The 17,859-nt window shown below is 41.9% G+C and overlaps 1 protein-coding gene across 1 annotated transcript in view; it reads left to right on the plus strand.

The window, feature by feature from the left end:
* The first annotated feature begins 4,701 nt into the window (after positions 1 to 4,701).
* The window catches only part of LOC140243596 (sushi repeat-containing protein SRPX-like), a 29,630-nt gene continuing 16,472 nt past the window's right edge, over positions 4,702 to 17,859 (plus strand). The window contains exons 1-4 of the mRNA XM_072323261.1: positions 4,702 to 4,795; positions 8,887 to 9,007; positions 15,675 to 15,793; positions 16,699 to 16,893. Coding sequence (XP_072179362.1) covers positions 4,702 to 4,795; positions 8,887 to 9,007; positions 15,675 to 15,793; positions 16,699 to 16,893 — 529 coding nt within the window. The remainder of the gene's footprint in view (positions 4,796 to 8,886; positions 9,008 to 15,674; positions 15,794 to 16,698; positions 16,894 to 17,859) is intronic.

Here is a 17,859-nt window from a genome sequence, read left to right on the forward strand (position 1 = left end):
AAATTTTTAAGCATGACTTTGTTTAATGGCAATATCATCTATGAATAACATATTATTTCCTGGCAAGATTACCATTTTGTGCAAGATTACCAGTATCATAAATATTTCAGAGTTGCTGAGCCGAGAGGCACGTGCAACGGCGTAAATCCGTACTGAGGAGTGGGGGGGGGGGGATGGTCACCATCACCACGATTACAAGCCCATAACCGGACCGGTGCAGCCTTGGGGGGGGGGGGGGGGGAAGCTTGGTGCCCCCCCCCCCCCACACACACACGCACACTTTACTGGGATCGGATGTCCCACTCTTTTGCATGAAATATAAAGTGAGAATAAAGTGGTAGCAAAAATATGAAGACTTTTTGTTCTTGTTGTTGCTTTTTTTTTGCTTGTCAGATGACTTGCGGCGGAAAATCAGACCTTAAAAGTATGAAGACATTTTTTGTTTTTGAAATACCTGTGAGAGAGAGCGGAGCGACCGGGTTAACGGGGGGAGGGTGTGTATGGGGGGGGGGGGTGTCCCTCTCCCACACGAGGAAGATTTTGCATTTTTAGACCTGAAATTCAGCGATCTGGTGCACACTTTTGGTGAAATTTTTGTTTGTTTTTTCTTTAAAAAAAACAATACAAAATGAAATATTCACAATATATTATTGAATGACTAAATCGTGGTATTTCAGCTCTTGCTCCGCCTGTGCGACATCACTGCGAAGGCCTACTAAATAGTGGGGCCTATCACCGGCGTAGACAGGATTGGGGGAGCGGTTAGGAGATCGTGAGGGAGCGAAGCAAGCGAGGGGGAGGGGAGGGTATGGTAGGGGGGTTTCTCCCTCCCACGGTAAAATCTTTTTACATTGAAAATTTTGACATTTTACAGTCCAAAAACTGCCGTTTGTAGCTATATTCTTCGCTTTGGAAATTAAGGGGGGGGGGGAGGCACATCGTGCGCAACTGCTGTCAATCACTGGCAGCAACATCAGGAGAATGGCACAGCGATTAAATGCGAGCGAGTGGAGCGAGCGAGCTTGAAAATTTTGACATAGGCCCTAATGCTTTTACATGCTAAAAACTGCCGTTTGTAGCTATACTTCTTCGCTTAATTGGAAATCAAGGGGGGCCGCACCGGGCGCAACTGTTGTCAATCACGGGCAACAACATCAGGAGAATGGTATAGCGATTAAATGCGAGCGAGCGAAGCGAGTGAGCTTGAAAATTTAGACATTTTACAGTCCAAAAACTGCCGTTTGTGGCTGTATTTTTTTGCTTTGGAAATTAAGGGGGGGGGGGCGCACCGGGTGCAACTGCTGGCAATTACGGCAGCAACATCAGGAGAATGGCATAATGCGAGCGAGTGAAGCGAGCGAGCTTGAAAATGTTGACATTTTACAGTCCCAAAACTGCCGCTTTTGGCTGTATTTCTTCGCTTTGGAAATTAAGGGGGCGCACCGGGCGCAACTACTGGCAGTTACTGGCAGCAACATCAGGGGAATGGCATAACGATTGAATACGAGCGAGCGAAGCGAGTGAGCTTGAAAATTTTGACTTTTTACAGTCCCCAAAATGTCGTTTGTAGCTATATTTTTCGTTTTGGAAATTAAGGGGGGGGGGCGCACCGGGCACAACTGCTGGCAATTACTGGCAGCATGCAACATCAGGAGAATGGCATAGCGATTAAATGAAAGCGAGCGAGTTTGAAAATTTTGACATTTTACAGTCCCCATACTGTCGTTTGTGGCTGTATTTTTTCGCTTTGGAAATCAAGGGGGGGGGGGGGGGACACACCGGGCGCAACTGTCGGCAATTACTGGCAGTAACATCAGGAGAATGGCATAACGATTAAATGCGAGCGAGCGAAGCGAGTGAGCTTGAAAATTGTGATATTTTACAATCCTAAAAACTGTCCTTTGTGGCTGTATTTTTTCGCTTTGGAAATTAATGGGGCGCACCGGGCGAAAATTGCCGGCAGTTACTGGCAGCAACATCAGGAGAATGGCATAATGATTAAATGCGAGCGAGCGAAGCGAGCGAGCTTCAAAATTTTGACATTTTACTGTCCCAAAACTGCCGTTTGTAGCTATATTTTTTGCTTTGGAAATTAAGGGGGGCGCATCGGGCGAAAACTGCTGGCAATTACTAGCTACAACATCAGGAGAATGGCATAATGATTAAATGCGAGCAAGCGAAGCGAGCGAGTTTCAAAATTTTGACATTTTACTGTCCCAAAACTGCCGTTTGTAGCTATATTTTTCGCTTTGGAAATTAAGGGGCCGGGGCGCATCGGGCGCAACTGCTGCCATTCACTGGCAGCAGCATCAGGAGAATGGCATAGCGATTAATGCGAGCGAGCGGAGCGAGCGAGCTTTAAAATTTTGACATTTTACACTCCAAACACTGCCGTTTGTAGCTATATTTTTCGCTTTTGTTTGTCCCACTTCTATGGGGGAACCATCCCCCCCCCCCATCGACGCCTCTGCATATGGGGGTGCTTTTGTTAAGTGAAAGATATGCTGCACACTCTTTGATAAATTAGGGAAATATAACGTCAATCTCAAAAGTGTACAAAGTCTATCGAAAGGGATCCTGCATAGCGGAGCTTTTGCATGTTTATGATTGCAATACAACGATCTGGTGCGTAGTTCTGGCGATATTTGGACAATTTTCCATTAAGATAGTTCGAGATTTGTCCTCATCTCGGGAATTGCTTGGGGGATAAATGATTTGTCTGCCTAAACACTTCCGTAGGGGCGATGCAAATGCCCCTTTGCCCGCCCTCCCCCCCTCCCCCCCCCCCCCGAGATAGATTCGACGCCCCTGATTTTCCCTGGGTATGCTCATAGATGTATCCTGATTGAGTCACCAGTCACTGTCGTTTCTCAGGAATGATTCAGGAAATGGAGGGGGTTCAATTATGGCAATATAGTTTTTGTTATTGTTTGTTTGTTTGTTTTCGTACATATCTTGCAGATGGTCCCCAGTTACTCGCGTCATACCATGTTTACATATAGGCCTATACTATTTGACGTTGTCAACGTCTGAGCCATACCTTACAGTATATGTCGATGTTACTTTCTTCGCGAGCGAGCAAAGCGAGCGAGCACTTGAAAAAATTATGTATACATTTTCCTACAAGATAGAATACTGTTCAGCTCTGTTACCTGTCTGAAGGCCGGCGTACAAACGTCATGCAATATGCCAAAATTGATACAATCACATTTCTTCTTCCTCCATTTGTTTTTTTCAGAATTCAGGGGGGGGGGGGATGATTGTACAGGCCATCCCCCCCTCCTCCATTTCGGGGGGGGGGGGATATATCCCCCCCCCCCCATCCCCCCGGGATTTACGCCCATAGGCACGTGCCATGGACAGTGTACAGAACTTGTTATTGATATGTAGTTAATCTTTTTTTCGATCATCGCAATATTAATTTTGGGGGTTTTGTTGGTCAAAACAATTATATGGGCTCTATCTAAATATTGTAGACATTTTGATATGTCGGCATGTTCGGTTAATGTAGTGGCGTTGGCATAGTCAAACAGTGCGGCTGAGTTGCGTGAGTTCAGATATCCGCACCAGCGACCCCACCACGTATGTATAGGGGTCACATGCAGGGCAACCCTTTCCCGTATGTATCTCCTGATAAAGAGGTGGATCGGGGGGGGGGGGTGCATCTTTATTTGATTTTGTTAAAACAAAAGAAATAAAAAGAAAAATGGGGGAGGGGTGCGTGCGACTCCCCCTTTAATTTTGTATATGGCTTAGTATCAGCGAGACAAGTGACCAAATGCAGGGTTTTAGACTAAAATTCGTAGCCATTCTCATAGCCAAGGTACTTTTATAATGATGTTATTATGTCATATACTTATAAATAAGATATATATATATATATATATATATATATATATATATATACATACATACATATATATATATATAGACATATATATATATATAGACATATATATATATATAAATTATATATATGCATAAATTGCAGAAAGGCAATTGGACTCTTTAGTTCAATATTTCTTTCATCCAACGAACATAGGCGTACATCCAAGGTAAGAAATGCATTGCTTGAAAAATAAAATTCTTTTATAAACTTTACATACTATTTTGCGTCATTATGCAAATTGTGTGTCTGTTTGCGTATATGTAAAATCAAATTTTGCATGACTTTGTTCCACGTTTTCCGCACATTTTTTTTTTTTTTTTTTACTAATTGAGGCTTTTAGATGGATGCATAATATTTTCGATATCTTTTTTTTTTTTGCATATTCGTTTGCACAAAATAAATTATGCAAACTAGGGCTTCTTTGTAGATAGATACAGAGTGTCTCTTTGGATGAAAACGTTTCACTTGCCCCAAGGAACATCTGTGCCAATTGGAACATTTGTGTTAAACTTGCCCGAATGTACCAAGCCTACCGTATAAAAGGGCATTGTAAATGCAACCACACATTTTCATTGAGCATCGATCCAATCATTGTGATGGGGTGTATTGACGGTAGACCACAGTGGAGCGCCTAATGTCTGTTCACGTGATTGTTATCATACAGACTTCAATATACATACGTTTGTATCCTCGCAACGTTCACAACGTACTGCTGGGGAGACGCATTTCATGGGATCTAAACCAATTCTGCTAACGCAGGGTGACAGCAGCTCTTTAGTCAAGTCCAGTGTTCTCTAGAGGCCTTTTCTGTGATGACGCCAATTTCGAGAAAGACAGTGCTTTCCTCAATCGGAAGGTTCTTGGGAATTGTCGTGTTTGTGCTTCCATTGGTATTCAATAGTGCTGGTAAGAACGTAGTGAATTAAGGGGGCATTTTGCGCGATTTGCACATCAAAGGAGATGGGGAATACCCAGAAGACATTTTGTTTGTTAATCTATTTTTGCAGTTTCAACGTTCGTTAGCTTTGGCTGACATCTACGCAACAAAATGACTTCTATTACCTTTCGAAAAACGTAATGTGACAAAGAAATCTTAACGACTAGAAACTTGATAATCGGTATCAACATTTCTATTATCTGTACGCCTAAATTATTTGCCTTTTGCTAGATTCGGAATAAAAACCCAATACAGGAATCAAAGTAGCCAGATTTTATAGTTTTGCTTAACACAGAAACCTTACGCTTCAGAACCTGTTTACCTTCCAATTAAAAATTAACATTCTACTTAGTCCTTTGCAAATGGTTCCAAAACCGCGTTGTCACGAAACAAAGCTTTTTTTTTTTTTTTTTTTTTTTTTTTTTTTTTTTTTTTTTTTTTTAGAGAAAAGACGCAGTTTAGTACTGCAAGATGAAGATTAATGGGATCGTATAGTTTTGGTTGAGACCTAATTTCAGGTTTGTTACATTTTTTGGTGAGGTAATGACAAAACTCTTATGAAATATTAAATAGCATGTTATTCCATGAGGAATTCAACGTTTATTTGATGAAAATGGGTTTTGGAATGACTGAGACATCCAAAGCAGAGCGATTCTAATAAAGTGTGGGACCCACATTTTTTACGATCGCTTTATTTTATTCTGTTTTTTGATGTTTCAGTCATTCCAAACCCGATTTTGATCAAATAAACTTTGAATTCTCAGAATGGTATGCTCTGTACTTTTTCAAAAGTGTTTTCTTGGTATCTCGCAAAAAGTTAAAAGTCCAATATTCATCTCCACCAATGCTGTACCATTCCTTTCATTACACCATAATTATCTTCTTTTCAGGAATAGTTCGTCAAAATTATATCTAGATTCAGCGAATACATAAAAATTGATGAAACACTAAGTAAAAGTACGATGAAAATTGGACAATTCACTCACAGTGATGACATTTGATGTTTTGATCAATATTTCCTGTCCTCGTACTTTCAAGATGCTAACTCTACAGATAGTCATGCGTTTATAGTAAAGCGCTGTGAGGATATTAAATTATGATACAAATACATTCTGCGATATCGAAACAGCCCTGGTCATGTACAAAGCACGTAGAATAATGTCTGTTGAAACATTGAAAACAGATTTTTTTTTTTTTTTGAAATGACATTCCACGTAAAGATCTGTCGTATTTGAGCCTGAGGGATTTGCCAAAAATGTAAAGAGGTAATCTACATCTCTTTTTATTTACATGTATAACGACGAGATGAGAAAGAACTGTTAATGTACAGTGTATATTGACGGACAGCTTAGGAAAGGGAAAGGGGGAAACATGCAATGCGTTTCACATCCTTCGAAGCTGAGTTGCTGAGGATTAGAAGTGAAATAAAAGGATTGACATAAAAAAACAAAGAAATATACAGGGAGGTTGGCATATCATGCTGGCTGGACCATCGTGATAAGTTGCTGGACAAACAAATGTTATCACAACCACATCAAGACAGCCAAATGATTAAAATGTAATTTCCTACGCCAAAAAGCCTCTTTTGGTTGTGTTTACGAATATTACGTGGCAACGGAGAATGTATAAATGCAGTAATATTATGCTGTCATGTTTAAGCCTAAGCTAAGTTAAGGCAAAAAGGTCGATGTGGAAATTTTTGTTATAAATAATGTTATTGCTTTATGTCAAAAATATAGTTACTTTATTGTGTTTGAGGACACGTCGTGAGAGAAACGCAACAATACCGATAAGATGATCTAGTATGAAAATTCAGTGGTGCAAATAAAATGATGACCTTTCACCGCAGAAAGTCATACTGATACCACTAAAAGCGATGAGGAAACTTAGGTTTCAGAAGGATTTACCCAATTGAACACTAAACGGAGGCAGCAGACATTTATCACTTCATCATTTCACCCTTACAACTTGCACGTGGAGGTAAGATTGCCAGATATACTTTCAAGCTTTAATACCCGAAGACATTTCACTTTTCTTTGGTATAACAGGTCTGATTAACTTTGTTTTTCTTTGTTTGGAAATCACAAAATTTATCTCGTTATAGCAGTAACTTTGTAACAGCTGATCTCGCTATGGAGTAGAGTTGTACATAGACTTATGGAGAAGGAAATTGTTGACCGAGGAAATTTCCTCGTCATAACCGATATCTCGTTATAGCAGTACGTGGTTGTTATATCGAGTGGGCCCCAAACACTACAGCCCCTTATGCCGTAGCGCCCCTACCCCTATTAACATGTACACAAATGCACAAATCCACAGGGGCCGCAAAGACTCATGAATTTCCAAGAGGGCGGGATCAGATCAGAAGACGACCCGAAGAAACAAACAGAGTGAATGGCATTGTGATATTGAGTGGGGAAGTTTTGCCGCAGTCTTCAGAAATAAAAAGGATTTAAAAAAGGAGGGTGTACCATTGGCCCTTTGGTCCCTCTCATGCGCAACCGGATGGATTATAACACGAAAATATATGTTGTTGTTGGTTTTTTTTCATTCATATTTCAGTTATGTATCCATGAATATAGCGAAGAAATGTCCAGAAATTGTGATTTAGAGCTGCATCAGGAGTTTGGGAATGTGTTCACTTTAAGAATACGTATATACCAAACTTACAAAAATGTAGTCATTTTACTTCAATGTATGTGGAGATTCAAACGGTTATGACTTTTTAAAATACTGTACATGAACGTGCCACCTTTGGATGATAATAATGGATAGAGATATTCAAGACTCTCGTAAATTAGATAATCTTACTGAAAAGGAGAGCGTATATTTACGAAAATTAATTGTGTATATGGCTTCTTTTTCTTTACAAAGTAGGAATCGCAACTTGAATATACTTCATACAAGCTAGTCGGTTTAGCCAGGTTTATAACCATTTAACTTTTACATCGAGACTGACATGGCATCAGAGAGTGTATGAGTGGATCTCCAACCGCCACCTATTAAATCGCCCGATTTTACCATAACACAGCAGTCATATTGACCTGAATACTGCCTTCTTTACCAGTACGAAGATTTATGTCATGATTACACCACCTTTCCAGAGGTATCAATAAACTGAAATCATACATGTCATAATGTACGTACATAGCTTGGAGAGCCTAAATCATTCTTTAAAATGGCCTACCGTCAACCACTGCATCCTGTCATTTTATGCACAGTAAGCACATGCCAGTTCCCGCCACCTTTTAAATATGTAGGCCTACATCGTGACAGTTAGTTACGTGCCACCTCGGGTCTGGCAGGTAGAACCGTTTATATTCACGCCGAAATTAAGGAGGTGCAAACATGGTGTTCAATTATTGCATAATAGGGCTGCTGTAAACAATCCATCGGGACTCCCCGGTCTGTTAATTTTAATTCCAAACAATTACACATTGTCAAAATGTCCCTCTATCGTTACATTGATGATTCAGTTTTCCCAAACACTGATTTCCCACGTTATACATGAATGCCAATGACAAAGACAGGAACTCAAAACAAGTGAACAAAGCATTTTGCACTGAAAACCAAATAAATACCTAACTCTGGACCCAATTGAAGAGTAGATAGGAAGGGTTGCATTGTCAAACATTCACGTATTTGGATCTTGAATCATACATTTTTTTAAATTTTACTCATGTCAGATGACAGTTGTCGATCTATACATCTCACTATGATGGCATTACTCCACTAGGTAGATCATTAGAAGGCAAAACGATCAATTGTAAAAAAATCCATCAATTACCTACGTCTGCTTTTTCCCTACTTCTTTTATGCTTCTTGTTTATTTCTATGTTTGTTTCGTTTTTGATGATTATTTGTTTAATCTTTTTTTTTGTCACTCCAAATTTTTCCCACCCAAACATTACAAATCTTTTCACTGGTGGGAATGGAGTCCAATAGATTAAATGATAATTGCTAACTCAGAAATCTACATGTATCATGTAAAATCTAACTGAAAAGAGGGGCATTCTTCGTTACTTGCATATTTTGACATAAACTCTGCTTCTTTGACCAGACGGAGCAAGTCCAAAATTCAAGAACTGTACCGGAAACATCGGGAATCAGTACACCACACGCACCTGTGAAATTGTGACCTGGAGAGTACCAACTGCTGAGGACGAATTCATTTCTGTCAGGTTTGAAGACCACATTTGCGCATTCTCTTGTTTCCTTCTTCGGTCTTTATCCACTCTTTACGAATATTTTGATTACTGTTATCAAGACGATCATCATTGTCAGCATAAACCATTGTCTTTATCATTAGTATCTTCACTTCCATTATCTCTGGAGGACACCCTACCTGTCAAAGCATACAGGTACATCAATTTTGCATAAGTTTTTTTTTTTAACTATTAAATATCTAAGGCCACGTTCAAGTTCAAGTTCAAGTTCAGGTTTATTTTTATATTTCCGCTCTCTCAATGATGAGATTACAAAATGATTTGACAGTAAACAAGAATACAAGATATGTACAATCATGTCTGTTGATTGAAGAAGAAAAGAAACAAACAAAACAAAACATACTTGACACAATGTATGGTCATATCATCTGAGAATGCCACAAGTAAATATCAGAAATATGATGGGGCCTAAGCTATACGCTTGGGAAGCTGTAGGTTCCCTAATTCATATAGGCATGAAATGAACGTTGAACACACTTTGAACGCATTTTCATAACTTGGGGACATTTTGTCTTAGATTCACTAATTCACATGGCTTAGAGTGAGGAAGGGAGGAAGAGAAAAATACAGACCCTTGTATCTAATATTTCCTAACCCCTCAACAAATTAAGGTGCAAAATACTGCTTTATAGGATACAAAGTTTATCACATCAAGTTAGTGTCCGCCCTGTATCAGGGGATCGCACAACCTACACTTTTGTCATTGTTATTCTTTCTTTTATGATTTTGGAAGACGATGTTGCCCTTGACAGACCCCTCCATCCGATTTGCTCCGTCAACAGGAATCTATATTGCCACAATTGATATAATTGGAAAAACAGAATCGAATTTTAAGTGTTATGCCGAAGCATTATTATTATTCGAGTATGCTATGTGTATTTTCGTGTCAGAGGCGGATCCTGGCGGTGGCGCACCGGGCGCGCCCCCTTTATTATTATCATTTTTTTGTTTAAACAAAAGAAACTAGAGAAGCACTCTGAGAGTGCAGATCTCCGCCAAGCATGCAGCCCATTTCCATCCGCACTGATCTTGTTCTTCCACAGAGATTAGTGATTTCCACCAAAGATAGTAGCAAGCGTCTTTGATTTCCACCCATACGTATACTGCATTGTGCAGTGCCGTATACAAAGAGGGTCTGGCCAACTCGGTTTTCGGCTTATGAGATTTGAAGCCTGTGATTGGTCAAAAGCTGGTCCCGTGATCTACAGGCGCCATGTCGTTACCAAAGTCAATTACGCGGGCGCGAGCATAGCTCACACGGAGTGCCCATTGTTCGTTTCGCGCAGCTACGCGCTAATATTGCTTGCCTTTAGGACGTCCCCAATATTGGTCACGGTGCAGTGGAGATTGTCATTGCCGTTGTCTACTTTATTGAAGTAGAAGGTATACACGAAATATATTTTGATATTATTATCTTACCGCGATAAACTGAAGATTCGTCATGCCTTCCTGCGCAGCATGGCGTTGCATGAAACGACCTGGCACAAGTGTAATGGCACACCGCTTTCCGACAGATCCAAAAGGAAGGAAAAAGTGGGAAATCGGAGTACGACGAGAAAGCAGATCCAAAAGGAAGGAAAAAGTGGGAAATGAGAGTGCGGCCAGAAAACTGGTCATCGAGTAGCAACTCATTTCTGTTCCAGGCGAGTTTCATTTTACAGGTCAAAGGATCAATGTTAGGAAAATGTTGAAATTCTACTATATCTACAGGTGTGATCTGTTGTTGAAATATTATTACAAATTCCTCCATACCTTGGGGATTACCCAATGCATAAAAAAACACTATTTGCATGCCACCATCACTCCACAAGGACACGTACGGACAGATTTTGGCTATGATGGTCAAAGGTCAAGTGAAATACTAACATGACGGGATTTTCCCCATATTTTTAAAATGACCGCCCAAAGTATTTGAATTGTCATAAAAATAGATTAGTCAAAGTGAAAATGCTCAAATTCCTTAATAATTGCTCAGTCTGCGAGTCTTTAACAAAAAGGTCCATCCATTCACACCTAGTTTAAGGAAAGTAAACACTCGACGCATTAAATTTTGTGACACGTTGTAACACGCCATTTTTTTTTCTACCAAGTAATAATGTGAAACTGTCGTGTAACATTAGAAAGACGTACTCCAGACCTGTTAAGAGAACAATATGGCGGAGGTCTACCAGTCGCCATTATCTTGTATAGGACATTTTCATTTGCTTTTTTTTTTACTTACTTCATATCTATCCAATGATCATGGCAATATAGTTCTAATTTGGTGCGGATGCCACTGAGGATATCCCTCATAATGTAATCCAGGTACTGTCTTGTGCTTAGTTCAATTTCAGACCTTTCTCTTTAAATCATTTTTAAACAATTTGAGATGATTTTACATACCTTAATACGCACTTATCGATGACGTTGTCATGTTGTACATTGTACATAGGTGTATTCCGTTTGAATATAGGCCTTCATGCCAGTTTCATACATATAGGAGTCAATAGGATGGTAATTGATAGTTATGTACGTGCGAATCGTTAACAATTGTGGAATTCGTCTATCGTCTGTGCACAGCTAGAATTGTAAATTTATGTATAATTTTGTTACACAACAATCTTGTTACCTGGACAACTTGCTAAATACAATATATAGCATACAGTCTGGTGACAGTGAATGACACGGCTCACTGTTACTCCTTCTTTTCTTTTCTTTTTTAACAGCAATTTATCATTATTCCTATAAAGGAACTATGCCTATTATTTATCATGTTTATGTACCTCTGTGTTTGTGTCTATTTGAATGTGTAAGAATGATTGCCATGATAGTTGGATTTGTTCAACATGGTTGGAATGAAAGAATGTCCCTTCCCCAACCTTCCCCCTTTCTCTCTCTCCCTCTCTAAGAAAAAAAAAAATAAAGTCCAGCATTGCAGACAAATAGCGGGATGACGATCGCGATGCACATCCCCAGTTTTTTGTTTTTTTTTTGTTGTTTTTTTTTTGCGAGCGTCCACACGTACCAAATTAGCGGGATAGCGATCGCGATCGGTATCCCGCTAATTTGGCGAGCGTCCACACGTACCGAATTATCCCGCTAAAATAACAAAGTCTGCAAACTGGGTCACACAGCGCCCTTACTGCCTTCGCGCACTAACTTTTGTCCATTGTCTTTTACGCGTCAGTGGCGTGGTTCGCGCGCTGTTGTTGTAGACAGTGCTCCAAAGAGGTGAAGGACCTCTTCGCAGAGGCCTCGCTGTTGTGATCACCGAACTAAAACATAGTGGAATGCGTGTTCACCCAGGAAATACGCAGCCACCAAAACTTGCTACCACCGCCATTTTGTTAGGGCGATTTTTCCTTATATGGAGTGCGGGCTGTGTCTCAGAAGCGCAAGACCATTGTCATGTACAAACGTGGATTGTTACGTCATAATCACTAACCACTGGACGGCGTACTCTTGCTTGCGCGCGTACCAGTGGCCCAGTCTGACCGCGCCTAGGCGTGCACTCCATTTGATAAGGAAAAATTGCCCGAACAAGATGGCGACGCAATACGGTAATTTGGCTGCACGGTCCCGTGTATGTTGGGAATAGGGACACGCATTCCACTATGTTTTAGTTCGGTGGTTGTGATGTGCGCATTGCATGATGGGATATAAAAACTCGAGATTCTAATCCCGACCGTTCACACGTACCAGCGCGGGGCCAATTATCCCGCTATTTTGATGAACCAGCGCAAGATTTCTTGGGATTAGCATCGCGATGCTTATCCCGCTAATTTTCGGTTTTTTGTTGTTTTTTTTTCTGTCCACACGTGCAAAAAACTCGGGATGACGATCGCGATGCAGATCTCGAGATTTGTATCCCGCTGCATTGGTGTACGTGTGAATCCGGCTTATATGTCCCTTGCGCCTTTGGGACGCCTGCGCGTCCACGCTATAGTCCCCCAAGCGCAAGCGCTACTGTCCGCTGGGTAACGACATGGCGTCCAATTCATGAGTTGGCCAGACTGTCTTTATATACGGCACTGGCATTGTGTGCTGAAAGCCGCCCGATTTCCCAATATAGCAGCCTTTGTTACGTCATAAACCCTCACCTGCACCGCGCGCCTCGCCCTGGCAGAAACTAGAGCACGCACTTTAGTGCGTGCATGCAAACCTCATTATACAACACATGTATGGAATCTTGCCATCTGATTGGATGAATGCTGGTCACATGACATTCAGAGGAATCGGCTATCCAACGCTCACACTCAATGGCAGTGCAATAGTCGACTATTGAACGGTACAAGCGAGCCGGCAGTGCAATAGACCCTAGGACACACTGAACTTGTGTATCGTACAGCTAGCTGGCATTGATGCATACGCGGACGCGTAGGGTTTGCGCTGCGCCAGCACGCAACAACCGTTTATGTGTACCATACATAGAGCTGTATTTTGATAGAGCTCTATGGTACCACCACCGGTCACCTACGCACGTCGCACGGCCATGCAACTACGTTATCATGGCTACGTAGACCTACCTCTTTTTCACCCGAGCTTTGTTCTCGTCTCTGATGAGGATCTCAACGCATTGCTAATCATGAGTGAAATGCAGCGGCAAATACTAAGAAAGTGATCAAATACAGTATGCTTTAAATAGAGGTAAGCAAACTCTCTAGACCTAGCTATATAGGGTTTAGTTAGACCTTTTTCAAGACCTAGGGGGCCTACCAGAGATCGAGCCAGTGGCAGTACGCTAGTTGGCCTAACGTTAGGCGTAGGCTTTCGCATATGTAGTTCTCGATCTACCTATTTAGGGTTAAAACATATCTATTTTTGGTCCAAACTGTAGGCCATGCCTAAATGTTTCGATATCATGTGTTGTATAAAACAAATATTCAATGTTTATCATTCGTGCGACGGTACCGAATTCGTGCGACGGTACCGAATATTAGTGCGACGGTTCCGAATATTACATTCGGTACAAGTTTAACCGTTCTATTCAACTCCGCTTCGCGTCGTTGAATAGAACGGTTAAACTTGCACGCTCATGTAATATTCGGAACCGTCGCACTCATAAACATTGAATATTTGTATATTATACAACACCTCAGAATGATGTCGAATTGTGATTGGCCAAGAACATGTCACATGACATTCAATAGAAAATACCTATCAAACTCATTGAGAGTGACAGCCATGCAATAGGCCCCTGGCATGGGCGTATTGCACGGCTCGAAGGTACTATAGCACGGCTTCGCGGGGGGGGGGGGGGGCTACTAATGCATGGCCGCTCACAGAATTCTGCAGTGGCTCACACTAGCAAAGCGCCAGCAAACTACGTGCTGGCCGGCTGCGCTGCGCTGCCGGTAAGTCTCACAGACCAGGCGCGGCGGAGTAATGCAACGTTAACGTGTACGCGCAGCTACTTTACCTAGCTAGCATGTATTGCGGCCTTTATACTTACTGCTGTGTTTTTACTTTTGACTCTGATCTGCTACGTGGACCACAGTGATCTCAAAATCAAGACTTCATTTCAAGTTGAGAAACCGTAATTTGATTATTTTTGTGTGTTTTATACAAATTCATTTTCGGAAATAGACAAAGTCTAGACCTATTACACTACTAGATCTACGACATCTCAGATCGGCCTAATAGTCAGGCCTAACTCGATCTAACGTAGCGTAGAATGGGTATAGACCCTGCGGAGTTTGTGATTCCTGTGACTGTGTGGTCGAATCATGACGAGTGTTTGAAAGCAGTACACAGGGTGGTTTACAATTCTCGGCCTAATTGTTACATTTAGTTTTGGGCCTTCCTGAGTTGGCGGTCACTAATTTAGTACTGTGATCGTGGACAAGGTGTTGTATAAAACGAATAATTTATGATTTTGTTCGTGCATTGGGGCACGTAATACCGCACTCGGCGCGAGATTCGCCACTGGTCTATTCAACGCGGCGCTACGCGCCTTGTTGAATAGACCAGTGGCTTATCTCGCGCCTCGTGCGATATTCGTGCCCTATGCACTAACAACTCATAAATTATTCGTATAATATAATACGCGCAGCCTTAACTCCCAAGTTCATTGACCCTACCTGCCAAAATATCAAAAATCCTTCATAAATTCCCCCAAAATTCTCGGATCATTACCAAAAGTTCATAGTTTGTTACTTGTGTCATTCTAAACCTTTCATGCAAGTTTCATCTCAATCCATTAACTACTTTTTGACTTATTTTGCACACGGACAAACGAACGAACGAAAGAACGAACGAACCAACGAACCAACTAACTAACAAACAAACCAACGGTAACGAAAACATAACCTCCCCCTTGGCGGAGGGAATAAAAAGAAAGAAATGGGGGAGGGGAAGGTTCGAGTGTGCACCTTTATTTCGTAAAGGCGCCTCTTACAGAATTCCTGGATCCGCCCCTGCGTATAGCAGCAAAGCTGCTGAGACGATGTCAACTGAAAGTCATTGTTGAAAGGTTATTGTCATTTTCATGCTTCGCTGACTATCATCATGATCATACAAGTATCATGTTTGTTTCTTTGTTGTTGTTGTTGTTGTTGTTTTGTTGTTTTTTTTTTTTTTTTGGGGGGGGGGGTTCTTTTTTTGCCGAAAACCAAACACTAATCTTGTTTTATAACTTCAACAGTCGAGTGTCGGGGGAAGGTCCCGGTTCTACATTTCCCGAGGGCTCCCACGAGATTCAGTATCGTGCTACGGATAATGAAGGCAACTACGCAAACTGCACTATTCGTTTTAAGGTGGTCGGTAAGTGTGATAACTGCTTCCATTACATGTCATTGTTTGTTTGTGACAATGATGGCATTTCAATGAATAAAAAGACATCCTAGTCTGTTCCTTCAAACATACGGAACAGAGGGGAGTTAGTAATAAACTTGATATAATAAAAGAGTTAAATCCGCATTTTCACGTGGGACCAAAACCTAATAAAAGTGAAATTAAACAGTCAGCCTACATACGAAGGTTTGAAGTCGGTGAGAATAACCGTTGCACCTTCAGTGCGCCGCCTGTTTTCGTTAGGGTGATTCACGTTATAAATTTGGAGTCTATTTTCTGTATATTGTTTATGGGATCTTGAGACTTGGATGAGGTTACATCCGCGTGTATACAAACGTGACGTGGGGTCCCAAGGGATAAAAGCTGAATTGACGAATATTATCAAAAAGGACCCCTAAAATGTCGAAGGGTAAGCTGTGGACATCACAGCCCGTTGGCCATGTGGTGATATTTTCTAGCCTTTTCTGCGGATTGCGAATGGTCTTTCGCCAGGGACCATACCCATTTCTGACAGGAGGGTGACATGTTATCATGTTTTTGTTTGTTCGCTTGTTTTTTGCCGTTTACGAATCCAGTCAAGACTATGGCTGCTCCCTCTGTCTTTTGTCCGCACGACGTGTTCCAAAAAATCTCAACCTCCAAAACACGGTTGGAGTTGATTTATATTCACACGGTCGTTTCGTCGCTTAACTACAATCGTGTTTTGAACTTAAAGCAATTTCGGTACATTTGAATGCTCGTATGACATTTTTATCTTTTTCTGGATGTTTTCCCGGTCTAATGCCTAATCTCCAGCATCCTGTCTTCTTTCGAGTCACTTTTATGTTATCTTTTTTTGTGTGTGTTTGTGTGTTTGTTTGTTATTTCCGCGATAGTGATTCGTTGTCCATCTCTGTCGGCACCATATGATGGACACGTGGCGTGCTCCGACATCAATAATGTGAATTCAACTTGTACGTACATGTGCTTCACCGGTCATCATCTCCATAACGGATCATCATCTAGGACCTGTCAGCTGACGGAAAAGAATACCACGGCCAGTTGGACAGGATCAGCGCCCGCCTGCTCAGGTGAGAAAGGGAGGGCACTACTGCGTATAGACCAGGAGCTGGCTGCTACATGGTAAATTTACCCCACCAAGCCAAAAAGGTTTGACCCCTAAGAGCTGCTGGGACCACCCTCCTCATTAAAAAAATGGGCGTCAGCCTGGTCCATGAGGTTGGGTTTGGCCCCCAGGGACCCCCCGAAAAAAGGCCCTCCGGCGGGTGTAATTTACCCCACGGAGCCCATGGATCAAACTTGGCCTAAATGAATGTCCTATGGGTGTACATAATCAAAATATAAAAACTGACAGAATATCTGGTTGGGAAAGGGGTTGCCAGACCGCTTGTTTGCAGGTACAAAACCTCGTTTTTGGTCAAAGAGTCTGCGCCAAGACTATACTGTCCCATAGGCCCTGTACTGTAGCGTCTCCCAACCGTCTTCTTCTTCTTGCTTATGAGGCAGCAGCAGCTAAATAATGTCCCTCAATTGTTGTAGCCAAGTTACAGTCTGTGGAGTAGGGTGTGTCAGGTCCATGTTTTCAGGAGGGCGGAGATCAGGGCACTCACTCAAGATGTGTTGAGCAGTCTGTTCTGGTGCACCACACTGGCAAGCTGCTGACGGGCGTAGCCCCCAACGATGCATGGCTGCATTGAAACGCCCAACTCCCGTTCGAATCCGATTTAGAGACACCCACTCACTCCTTGGGAGGTTTGCTCCTGGGGACAGATGTATTGGGCGTGACAACGAGTTGAGCAGGTCGTTGGGTGTCTTCCCAGCTTGTTCTCCATGTCTGGCAGATGTTGAAGTCTGATCTTCTCAGCGTTGCTGCATGGCGGGAGAAAGGGCGACGAGACTTCAGTCGCTGATGCCGCTGACCCAGAGTTACAGAGCCCTCAACTACGTCGTGGAGGAGGTCGTCCGGGTTGCTGGAGGCCTTGGTTACCAGCCTATGTGTGTGATGTTCTCGGTGCATAGGGGCAGGAGCGATGCCT

Source organism: Diadema setosum, chromosome 20, assembly GCF_964275005.1.
Source record: "Diadema setosum chromosome 20, eeDiaSeto1, whole genome shotgun sequence".
Taxonomy (NCBI): Eukaryota; Metazoa; Echinodermata; class Echinoidea; order Diadematoida; family Diadematidae; genus Diadema; species Diadema setosum.